Raw genomic sequence first — 12,604 nt, forward strand, 5'->3', positions numbered from 1 at the left:
CTTTCCCATATAATAATATATATCCATATTCACATTTCAATAGCATATGGAATAGCTATATATATAAATGTAGGTACAAAAATGCTGAAAACTAATTTTGTCACTTATGCTTTACATTTGTTTTGTTAATTTATTTCAATATATACCCTCCTATAATATGCTATTTATAATTCGTAATGCTAATTTGCTTAGCCGTTTGCTTTTTATTATGTTCCAACATAAATTTTTTGTGATGATATTGTTTTATTCTCCTATTTACGTTTAAATTTTACACCCTTATTTAGTTCATTCATTTTGAAAGTGGATTTTTTTAAAGATTTATAATCAGCCAAATAATAATAAAGCAAAGACTCATATATATGCATTAAAAACATTTATTTTTTGAAACATTATTTTTTTGATAAACAAAACAAATATTTTACAATGGTGTGAATATTGCCAATTTTATATGAATATATCTTTCCCCCTTTCTTTGATTAGCAAAATATTGCATTAATAAAAATTTGAAGGATATATTAATATTTTTATTATATTAGCACTAACTATGTATCTGCTTATATAAAGTACAATTTTAACTCTATTCTAAAAGCCATTTGCATGTTAGCTAGCATTTTTAAATGGCTTATGTATGAAAAAAATATTTTTATTCCCTTTTTGTAAATTAAGAGAAATATATATATTCATACATTTCACATTTAAAATACGCGATTTGAACTTTTATATTTCTTTTTCATCATTTTTTTTGTGAAAATCAAAATATGGCTTAAAGCAACAATTTGATATTTTTAAAATGGGACGTCATACAAATATATATTTATTTTCTTAAAAGTAATAACTATGTAAGAATTGAAAAAATGGATAATAAAAAGGTAAGTACAATTTTTATAACCAAATATCCATACATATGCAAATATATTTCAGTGTATATGAACAATGTTAGCCATTACGAATGAATGTGTATGTTTGTTTATGTCCTATAATCATGGAAACTAAATATTTGGATTTTTATTTAATTTACAAATTAATAGATAAATATGAAAGAACACCAATGGAGGTTATTTGAGTATAATATGAGCAAATGGATGATTGAAAATAAATATATTTTGGACAGTGAAGAAAAGAAAAAGTTTTATAAATGTGCAAACTATAGTATTGGTAGTGGTATGATAAATGCTTCTTTAATATATTTTTTTTGCAAAAAAAATCCAAAATATTTCTCGTCTATGTCAAGATTGTTTTTAACTTGTTCGGTGGGAATTTATACCTCCATGGTTGTAAATAAAGTATTTAGAAGACAAGCATATACCGAAGTAAGTCATAAACACATTTTATTTTCATATGCACGTGTAAATTTATTCCTTATTAGCAAATTTCTCACAAACTGGCTCAGCATGGATACACTTAACTAATTTATTATTTCTTTCCTATAATAGATATTAACAGAAAAAACAACTATGACTGATAAGGCAATAGAAGTTATGAACGATGTATTAAATATTAACAATAATAAAATCGCCACTAAAGAAACCAATAATTTGGCAAATAAAATAAATGAGTATAATGCACGAGATGGGCCCAACATGAATACAAATAGCGATAATAATCGAAATGAACAAGTAATAATTTTAAATCCATTTATCAAAAAATTTTATCTCTATATTTTCAAAGACACATACATATTATGTCTATCTACATAATTTTTCTTCAATAAATATATTTTTTTTATTTTATCAGACCGAAAGCCTAGTTCACAATTTGTAAGTTAAAAAAATAAAAAAGAATAATATAATCATATAAAAATTATCTACTTTCTATTTCCTTGACCATTTTTATAGAAATGAAACCATTATGCGTGAACAAATAAACGAGCTTGAAAGGTATAAAAATTTGATTATATAAGTTTATATATATACATATTTATAAATGCACACAATTTATATTACACTGTATGAAAAAAATCTTATTTGTAGATGTAAAGATATATCAATTTGCACAGATGAAAATATTAAAAATATGATAAAAACATTAGAAAAATATTCGTAAAATTAATTTGAATATTTTTCAAAATGCACATATTTAAATAATATAGTAGCAAAATGTTATGCATGTAAACTAAATATATATATATACATACATGTAAATAAGATAATAAAACAAAATAAGCAATGTAATAACGTCGATTATAAGCGCAATTAGGCATAATGATATGCACACATTAATTTGTATAAATGTATTTGTTTTTATAAACCATAATCACAAAAAAAAAAAACAAAAACAAGGATACAACATATTATGATAATAATTTTATCCTTACAAATAATCTGTCAATTCCATTTAACTCTAAAAATTTATTTACACCAATCTTCCCCTTTATTAGGCAGAATTCCTATATATTAAAAGAGCCCAAAGAAGGTAATAAACATACAAGCCATAAAAAATCACATATTTATATATGAAATAAAATATATTCATATTTTACATTAACAAATCATGTAAATAGCTACATTTTAGACATATATTTATGACCATGCAATATATATTGTCAATTTTTTTTTTATAATTTTTATTAACCTTTTATTTATATGTTAATTTTCCAGGACAATCTGTGAGTTGGGAGGATATAAGAAAAATGAATAAGTAAAAGAGATAACCCCTTTTGGAAATTACTAATGAGCTTTTAAAAAATGTGTTTAAATTTATTAAAAAAATCATCATAGTTAAAATTTCTACTGTCGTTGTTAAATTTTTTTATATACTGAAAATAATTCGAGTCAGAATAAAAGGACAGGATATATTTATAAAATTTATTGGCTTGTTCTTTTGTTATGGTATTATTAACAATATTTAATTTTGTTAAAATTATTTCTTTATTTTTTAATTCATCAAAAAAATTTAATGTAACATATGGTACTGATTTAGATCGAAGTTTATTATAAGTCTCAAGGGGCGTTATAAACACAAGTTTCTCATCAACGAATTGGGAATAAAAATTTATATATCCATTTTGATTTTTACATGGAATGATAAAATGGGCATTATTTTTACAGTTATTTTTTACTAATTCATATTTACTTGTATTTACATAATCTGCTATAACATACTTATTATTTTTATATTTATCTCTCCATATATCTATAATCTTATTACTATCTTCCCTTTCCAATAGTGGCAACTTTACAATATTTTTTAGTTCTCTTGAGCAGGGTAATGAAAAATAAAAACGTTTAACGCCATTATAATATCTTAGCATTGTTTAATTATTTTTTCCCTTTTTTTTTTTACATGATTACACATATGTTATATCCAATACATACAATATATTATATATGTAGCCATAAATATATGTTTTTTAAACCTATATTTAACTTTCTTTTTTTTTCACTTTTTTTATAATAAATTTGAATACTTTTAACAATATTCATAACATTTTTTTATTACCATAAAATTAGTATTACATTTGAGGAATATTTTTTACGATACACTAAAAATATATTGTATAAGCAAAAAATATGCTTGAATAAATATATTCATAAGATTTCTACAACTGCTTATAATACATTATTTTAATTAATATGTTTCAAAATATTTTGATAATTTGCAAAGGACGAAAGAACTTGTGATATATTACTGAAACGCCCTATGGGCACACAAAAATGCTAGCTATAGTATATATATCCAATTCATTATATAATATTTTCATGCATTATAAAATACAAAATTATAGGCACAGTAATACATAAATTGGGGGAAACAGAATGTGCATTGCACGTAAGGTACTACACTGTAATGTCGCTAAAACTGTTAATAATTTTTTCTTAAAAAAGTTTTAAACATTTTTATTAATAAAGAAATTAAACACATGGTCTGATATGCTTATCCAATTTTGTTAAAATCAAACAATTATGATTAAAGCGAAGATATTTGTAATGTTGTAAAAAAATGATATATATAAAAATAAATACATATATAATAAAAATTGTATAATTTGTGCATATTATACATGTACACAAAATGACTTACATAAACAAAAATTTCATTTTAGGATGTAAAAAATTTTTATCTTTAATTTTGAAAAAGTGTATATAAAAAATAAAAAAAAACACATGTACACATACATATATATACAAATCATATCATTAAAGTATAAGGCAAAAAGGTGAAAATATTTCACGTATATTTAAGTATATACTTGTATAATTAAAAAGGGCACATTTTCACCTGCATGGTCATATATTTTTGAGGCACAAAAAAGGGTAGGCCCACTTACAAGCACTGAATACATGCATTCAAATGGAATATAGTATAAGCCCACATTTTGCTATATATTGATAAAAAGGCAAAACGTGAAGCATAGCATAACTTTATATTATCACTTTCTAATGTTTGTTTTGGTTAAGAATTTGTTTAAGTATGTTACATGGGTTTTGTAGTACTTTATTTCTTAAATCAAATTGTATCATATTTCCATCATCTAGTACACCAATATAATCAACAAAATTTAGTAGATCTAATCTATGGGTAAATATAACAGTAGTCTTTCCTTTCATATATTTATATAAAGCTTCATTTATAATTTGTTCTGATAATTTATCTAAAGAAGATGTAGGTTCATCTAAAATTAATATTTTATTATCTTTACATAAATTTTGCGCAAGATAAATTCTTTGTTTTTGTCCACCTGACAAAAATGATCCATTAACTCCTGCATCTATTTGATCATAATTTGAATAGTTATTTAAAAAATCATGAATATGAAAATCGTTATATATTTTTTCTAATTTATCTTTGGTCATATTTTTAATTTCTTCTTTATTTTTTTCTTCTTCTTTTATTAGATACGAATATATTTCTTTCTCATCCTGATTTATATTTGGGTTCGTTTCACCATTAATTTGGCTAGCTATTGCCATTTTTTCTTCTAACAGTTGAATTTGTTCCCTTAACATTGCCTCATGTGCTTTATAAGGGTATAATAAATTAGATCGGATTGTAGTATTAAATAGGAATGGGTTCTGAGTAACTATTCCTAGAATCGATCTTAAAGCAGATGCATTAATTTTGTTAAGGTGGTAATCACCAATATATATATCTCCAGATGTTGCCATATTTTTTTTTGTTAATAAATTTAAAATTGTGGTTTTTCCACTACCACTTTTTCCTACTATAGCAACTGATTTATTGTGTGGCAAATGAAATGAAACATTTTTTAATACAACATTTTCTTCAATTGGTGCTATTTTTTCATTTACTTCATCATTTTTTTGATATGAAAATGTAACATTATTAAATTTTATTGCATAATTATTTGATTTTAAAAAATTTATTGAATCGGTTAGCCAATATTCATTAAATTCATTTTTAGGTAAATTAATTATTTGTAAAACTTTAGAACAGGAACCCACACATTTCTGAATCTCCCCTATGGCATTCATAATACCATGAATACCACTACCACAAAATAAAGAATACATAATTAAAGAAAATAAATCACCACTATTAATAAATTTATTAGCTATTAAATAATTTCCATAATATATTAGATGTAATAAAAATAAAGAGATTGTACTAAAAAATAGAAAATGATTTCCTGATTTTGTTAAAGAATATTTTGCTCCTGCTTTATAAACATCATTTAAATAATTTCTAAACATATTTTTTTCAAATGCTTCTCCATTAAGGAATCTAACATTACTTATGTTGTGAATTTTTTCAGATGCAAAATCTATAGAGTTACTTAATTTCTCTTGTTTATATATACTAATTTTTTTGACTATCTTTCCATATATCGTACCAATTAATAATATACTTGATACTGGAAATAAAAAGGCATTAAATAATTTTGTCGGTGATATATGTAATGCACATGCACCGCCAATTATTGCAGCTATTAAATTTCGTATCCCGAAAGACAAATTTATTAATATTTTTGAAGATACCTCAATATCATTAGATAATCTATTTATTAATTCTCCAGTTTTATGTTTATCAAAAAATTCAAATTTTTGATTTAATATTTTATCAAATAAACTTTTTCGTAACCTTCTTGTTATTTTTTCAATAGATGTTTCAATTAAATATATTCTACAAAAACTAAATGTTGATATTCCTAAAATTAAAAATACTGTTTTATATACTTCATCCATAATATATTTTAATGATTCTTCTTTACCTCCATACATGTTTATTATTTTACTTATATACATTGGGAATAGCATTTGTCCTAGTGATGAAACTAATAAACATACCATAGCTAATATCAAATAATTTTTTTCTTTTTTTAAAATCGCATAAATATCTTTTATAGATATTCCATCAAGTTTTTTATTCATTTTCGTTTCAAATCTGTCTTTAAATATTTTATTTATATTCAATATGTTCCAGTTACTACTTTTTTCACTGGTCTGTCCATTTTTTGGGTCTACTTCATTTTTGCTACTAAACATACGGAACCTGAATTTTCTAACATTCCCTTCACTCTGGCTTATTGATACATTGTGATTGCTTAAAAAAATATGTGATGCTTTTCTTTTACTATTTTCACACTTATGAAGATTAACATTATTCAGATATTTAATATACTTCTTCGTATTCTTAGTATAAAAAGGTTTTGTAGTATTTATAAAATTTAAATTATTGATTGATGAATGTATGGCTCGTTGTTTATGCATATTGATATTCATTGCGCTACTTAATAAGTAGCTATGTGCGTTCAACAGCACATACAAATTTACTGCTCGTCTTTTTTTTAGCATCCTTAAACAGGTCGTAAATGAAAAAAAAAAATAACTATCTTCGTGCTAAGCTTCTCACCACTTTATTATCTAAAACATGTTTAAAATTTTCACAAAATTTCTGCAAAAAATGTTACGAAATCGTTTCTCTAACTAGAACTATAGAGATAGCAGAATCCAAGCCTGCAATATGTGTATAACAATCTTGGGCAGTATTACAATAGTTCGAAATGAATATAGTTGTAATAAGTGTAAAGAAATATAAGCAAAGGATTATTATTCATATTTTATCAGTTTATGATAACCCGAATTTCACAATCTCTAAATATGCCATCACTCTCTTACTCAACCAATACTAACAATATTGTTATTACAATTTCTAATCATTTAATAAAATAAGAAATAGTCCATTCCTCTTAAGCGAATCCACCTCTATACTATTATTTTGATGGGACCATTATATCTGTTGAAGAATATGATACTGTAAAGTTGGTTACCACCTCAAATAGCTTAACAAATACATGTATAAACATTCAATATTTTTTGCTACCTTTGTTTGTATATATCTTTTTTTCTAAAGTATTAAAATATCAACCTTTTCAATTACAAATAAAATATTACATATATTTTATAGTTGTGCTTTTTATTTTCCATACATAATATATGCATATAATTTATTTATATGGCATTTCTTTGTATTCCAACATAAGGAGAAAATTGTTACACCCCCTTTTATATAAGTTATAACAATTTTAAAAATAAAAAAATACACATATTAAATCATATTTATTTCCTAAATATTATTAAAATGTAAAATAGTTTTTTATTTTTCAAACAATTTCATATATCATTTGTCAAAATACGCAACTAAAAAAAAAAAAAAAAAAAAATATTTATAAAATGGTTAGGCATAGAGTGGGAATTTCATAAAAAATAATATCGCTATATGAATAGTTTACCTAAATTAAGAACTAAAAAAATGTATAAACATTTTATTATTTATAAAAAAATAAAATCAAATCATTTTTTTTCTAATTTGCAATAATTATATATTCATATAATGTCTGCATATACCTAGCATTTTTTACTTAACCTTTTTGTATTTTTAAATATTTCACAATTTTTTTTCAAATTAAAACAACAAAAAATATTATAGTTGGGTATGAAAAAATATATGTGTATAATAACTTCTTAACCATTTCGACAAGCTTGTATGAAATAAATGGCAAACATCAAATTGAATTTTTAAGCATGCGAAAAATATTCGAAGAGAGCGAAGCAGATAATACATACAAAGTTTATACTATACAATAATATTGTATGTACTTATTTTTTTTGTTTTATCTATCCCTTTAAAAGAATGGAAAGGTATCTATTTGTGAATATGCTTCCTTTTCTTTAACAACTTTTTATTTTTATTTTCCTACGATCTGCGCTTAAAATTGTAGACTGAAAAAGTGTATACAAAAGTTTCCAAAACTTGTAAAGAAAAGATTCACAAGATTGAACAGGGTTGATGTGCTCACACAATTTGAGAAAAGCAGTAAAGGGCAGGAAACATATTTCCTCTTCTCAGAAACACAAAATGTATTTACAAATAAACCAATGCAAACTCCTTTGACAAAAAGAGAGACGCATTCTTTTTTCATTTTTTTGGTTTTGCCTATTTATAGTAAAAATTATAAAATTAAAATATAATGACTGTAAAAAATGGGTATAAAAAAATAATAGCATTTCTTATTTTATATATAACTATTTTTAATTTCCGAACTAAGGCATATATAAATAACAGACAATGCATAAATCATATATATAATAAAGAAACATCACAACAATGTAACTATAGTAATAATTATAAAAGAAAAGTATTCAATAAGAACCATATACTTGTTGAAAAAATAAACACATCTTCATCAGATCTGAATAATAATAACACACAACAAGAGAAAGAAAATAATGCAATTCCCAATAAAAAATTAAAAAAAAAAGACAAAAAGATTTTGAAAAAATATAAAGATTTTTTAGATATTATACCAAATAAATCTACTGAATATGATATGATTGATGCTATCGAAAAAATTAAAACATTAGCTGTTCATAAATTTGTTGAAAGTATAGATATATATTTATCTTTTAATCCAAAAAAATCAAAAATGACAAAAAATGATAACATAAAAACATTTATAACATTCCCTCATAATCTAAAAAAACAAAGAGCAAAAAAAGTATACGTAGTAACGAACAGTAACCTTCACAAGGCAGCAGTCGATGCAGGTACCTCTCCATAAGTCATGACCAAATGCAAATAAGCTGAGATTGAATTATTGGGCTGCTCCATGCTTGTCTATATGTCCCTTACCTTTTTCACCACTTCGACAAATGTTTATGTTTTTGATTTTTTTTTTTTTTTTTTTGCAAAATGCAGGAGCGGATGTCGTTGGAGAAGACGATTTGATAAACAAAATAAAAGAAAGAGAGATCAAGTTACAAAAGAAAAATACAAATTTTTTATTATGTACAAATGATGTAATACATAAATTAGCTCGTGTTGGTAAAGAAATAGGAAGTAAAGGTTTAATGCCAAATGAAAAATCTGGAACATTAGTCAGCGAGTTTTTATTATCCAAACATATAAAATTATTTAAATTTGAAAATACATATATATTTAAATTAAATAAATTAAATACATTAAATTTAAATGTTGGAGATGTTTATATGACTAATGATCAAATAAAAGAAAATATATTACACTTATTTGATCATTTAGACAATTTAGAATTTTTCCATTTTAATATAAAAAATTTAAAATCCATATATTTAAGTAGCACTATGGGTTTCCCCTTTAAAATTAAAAAAACAAATCTATAACATAATGTTGCTACCTTATTAAAATTATCAATCCTTACATTCTGTATTTTGTTTTTTTCACACACATATGTACATACGAACGTCCTTTTTTCTTATGAAACTCATCATTTTTTCCATATATTTTATTTAATTTTTTTTTGTATAAATATAAAAAACCTACTTAATGGTCCCCAAAAATTTAATCCTTACCTTCATAGCACTTTATTCGATTTTTGGCAAAATAAACGAGAGATGTTATGCAGTTCGCATGGGTATATACACGTAGAAAGCATTTCCTTGTACAGGTTATAAAGTATGCCCTTTTATATGCAGAAAACATATTTATTTCAAGCAAGTTCGGAATGCCCACCATGTGGTAAAAGGGTTTACACAAGGTAGCAGTACACCCAGTTTGTTATCCTTTTTTGACATAATTTTTTGCTTTTTTTTATATCATAGGACTTGCTATTTTTACAAAATTTTATTTGTTAATTCATGAGTTAATTTGATAGAGTAACGAAAAAAGTAAAACAATAGGGGAGTTTAAAAGGGTAGCAAGTTTGCCTTGCTGAAAATAATTATTTTATAATGCATACATATTTTTTCCAACTTTATAAAAAAAAAAAACGAAATAAATATGAAAAATTGGAAAACTCCTTAAATTCAAAATTAATACAATTAACAAAAAAATATAAATAAATGTCTAACGATTTAATCTAATAAATTAACATATATTTAAAAATGTAAAAACCAAAAAAACAAAAAATGAAAAATAAAAAAATAAGGAAATAACATTCTCACCATTTTATATGAGCATATAAATAAGCAAAGGTTTTTATTTTATATACAAATATAATGGATGCATAAGTATTTCCAAATTTTTGATAAAATCATATTGCTGTAGCCATGTATATATATACTAAACAAATAATACACCCTAATGAACTTCTTTAACTTTCTGTTGTTTTCTTATATGTAGAGCAAAATGGAAATTGTTGGGTGTCTTAAAATTGTAAAATATACAATAAAATAATATGCATACTAATATAGGATCTGTATACTTGTGTGTGTATATGTTTGTAGATAAAATATAAGCTTAACCAAGTATAGTTATGTGCATTAATTTGAAATAAATAAAGTATATAAATATTCCAATTGTTATAAAGGCTAGACACCATGAAATACGTTGTTGTCTTACATTATTATATGTTTTTTTTAATTCTTTTGTACTATTAAAAGTATTAACATTTGTTTCATATATATTATTATTTAAACTATCTAATGTCTCTCTTTGGGTAAATACCAGATTAGCTAGATCTTTAAAAACTTCTTGAGCTTGAGCAACTTGACCTTGAATTTTTTTAATTCCTTCATATCGCTGATTAGCTATTTCACTTTCAATTAATAAATCATTTTCATTAAACTGATCTAACTCATAATCATAAAAGTTGGATGATTCAATAAATTCATCGTTATTTTCATATGTTTTATCTAAATTTAAAATAAAATTATCATCACCAAATTCGCTAGAAATAAAACTACTATTATTATAATAATTATTATTACCACTGTTATTCATTTTTTGCGAATTCTTTTTTTTTATATTACTTAAACTTTGACGCATTTCACCATTTTCTATATTTGGTAATTCATTAGCTGCCCTTTTTACATTTAATGATATGTTTTCTAATTTATTAACTTCATTTTTAAAATGTATATTTAACTTTTCAAATATATATTTTTTTTGTTGTTTTTCAAATGGATTTTCAGAAAATTTTATTTCCCAATCACGAAATAAATTTTCAGTCTCTATAACTTTTACATATATTTGATGTATCTCTTCATGTAATGATTCAATTATTCTTTTTGATATTAAATTATTTTTTAAATTTTCTAAATTCTCTTCTGCATATATCATATTTTTTTTTATAAGTAATATGTTGTCTTTTATTTTTTTTTCATTATTTCCTACATTTTCTTCTTCAATATATGTAGTGTTTCCACTTAGGTGATTTTTATACGACATTTTTTATTATTTTCAATTTGTATATCAAGAAAAATGAACACAAATCATATGCATATATAATGCATATACGTGTGTGTGCGTATATATTTTTGAAATAGAATAAACAAATTGCTTTGAAGTTATAATAACCAAATATGGCCACGATATTTTATCTCTCAAAAATCAAAGGTATATAAAATTTACAAGCCAAAACGCATTTTCTCAATACCCATTTCTTCATGACAAAACAAGTCGCATCATCAAACTTTTTCTCCAACAAAATTGTAAATTCACACACAAAAAATAATCAGCACCACATATACATGCACAATAGGTACAACGTATACACTGCTAAGCATATACTGCTAAGCATACACTGTTGAATATGTATAATATTCACAGTTTAAAAAAAAAAAGGACAATATCAATGTATGAACAAATAATAAATATATATATGTAAAAATTAATGGGAAAGGGAATGAAAAACAATAAAAACTTTCATATGCATCATAATATATATAGGTATAATTTTATTTATACGATATAATATATAAAAATAATACATTTATAAATTTGTTCACCTTCCAAATATTTGCATATACTGTATATACCCAACAAATGGACGAAATGAAAATAAAAATGCCGCCGTCAATGCTATTATATGGCCATATGCATATTAAGTATGATAATTAACTTTTTAAATACATCAATTATAATTCATAAAACGGTATACATAACAATATTCGCAATGCTATTATGACAATGTAATTATCATAATAATGTAATGCTATTATAATAATATATAATTATACAAACATATAAAATGCCATATAATTACTGCATCGAAAAAAATATTAAAATTCCATCAATCAGCAAAAAGAATAAATATTTACAAATACGATATTTTATATAAATTTTATTTTCCTATATTTTCTTTTATTTTTTCTCCAATATTAAAAAAAAAAAAAAAAAAAATATACTTAAAATAATTTCCCATTAAAAAATATGTATATATATGTAT

The 12,604-nt window shown here is 23.3% G+C and overlaps 5 protein-coding genes across 5 annotated transcripts; 2 read left to right on the top strand and 3 right to left on the bottom strand.

Moving 5' to 3' along the window:
* Window positions 1-854: 854 nt before the first annotated feature.
* Window positions 855-2,641, top strand: PCHAS_0609900 (conserved protein, unknown function; the record flags this gene model as incomplete). Its single annotated transcript, XM_016797474.1, has 8 exons — window positions 855-869; window positions 1,029-1,310; window positions 1,434-1,616; window positions 1,735-1,757; window positions 1,836-1,877; window positions 1,971-2,039; window positions 2,378-2,412; window positions 2,598-2,641. The coding sequence occupies 8 exons, from the start codon at window positions 855-857 to the stop codon at window positions 2,639-2,641; spliced, it is 693 nt and encodes a 230-aa protein (XP_016653423.1).
* Window positions 2,642-2,677: 36 nt separating this feature from the next.
* On the bottom strand, window positions 2,678-3,250 carry PCHAS_0610000 (ATP synthase mitochondrial F1 complex assembly factor 1, putative; the record flags this gene model as incomplete). Its single annotated transcript, XM_737756.2, has 1 exon — window positions 2,678-3,250. The coding sequence occupies one exon, from the start codon at window positions 3,248-3,250 to the stop codon at window positions 2,678-2,680; it is 573 nt and encodes a 190-aa protein (XP_742849.2).
* Window positions 3,251-4,376: 1,126 nt separating this feature from the next.
* On the bottom strand, window positions 4,377-6,752 carry PCHAS_0610100 (ABC transporter B family member 7, putative; the record flags this gene model as incomplete). Its single annotated transcript, XM_737755.2, has 1 exon — window positions 4,377-6,752. One exon carries the CDS (start codon window positions 6,750-6,752, stop codon window positions 4,377-4,379), a length of 2,376 nt encoding a protein of 791 aa, XP_742848.2.
* Window positions 6,753-8,428: 1,676 nt separating this feature from the next.
* PCHAS_0610200 (50S ribosomal protein L1, apicoplast, putative) lies at window positions 8,429-9,599 on the top strand (the record flags this gene model as incomplete). Its single annotated transcript, XM_740823.1, has 2 exons — window positions 8,429-9,005; window positions 9,157-9,599. The coding sequence occupies 2 exons, from the start codon at window positions 8,429-8,431 to the stop codon at window positions 9,597-9,599; spliced, it is 1,020 nt and encodes a 339-aa protein (XP_745916.1).
* A 1,075-nt stretch (window positions 9,600-10,674) lies between these two features.
* PCHAS_0610300 (SNARE protein, putative) lies at window positions 10,675-11,604 on the bottom strand (the record flags this gene model as incomplete). Its single annotated transcript, XM_740822.1, has 1 exon — window positions 10,675-11,604. One exon carries the CDS (start codon window positions 11,602-11,604, stop codon window positions 10,675-10,677), a length of 930 nt encoding a protein of 309 aa, XP_745915.1.
* Window positions 11,605-12,604: the final 1,000 nt, after the last annotated feature.

Source organism: Plasmodium chabaudi (genome assembly GCF_900002335.3).
Source record: "Plasmodium chabaudi chabaudi strain AS genome assembly, chromosome: 6".
Classification (NCBI taxonomy): domain Eukaryota; phylum Apicomplexa; class Aconoidasida; order Haemosporida; family Plasmodiidae; genus Plasmodium; species Plasmodium chabaudi.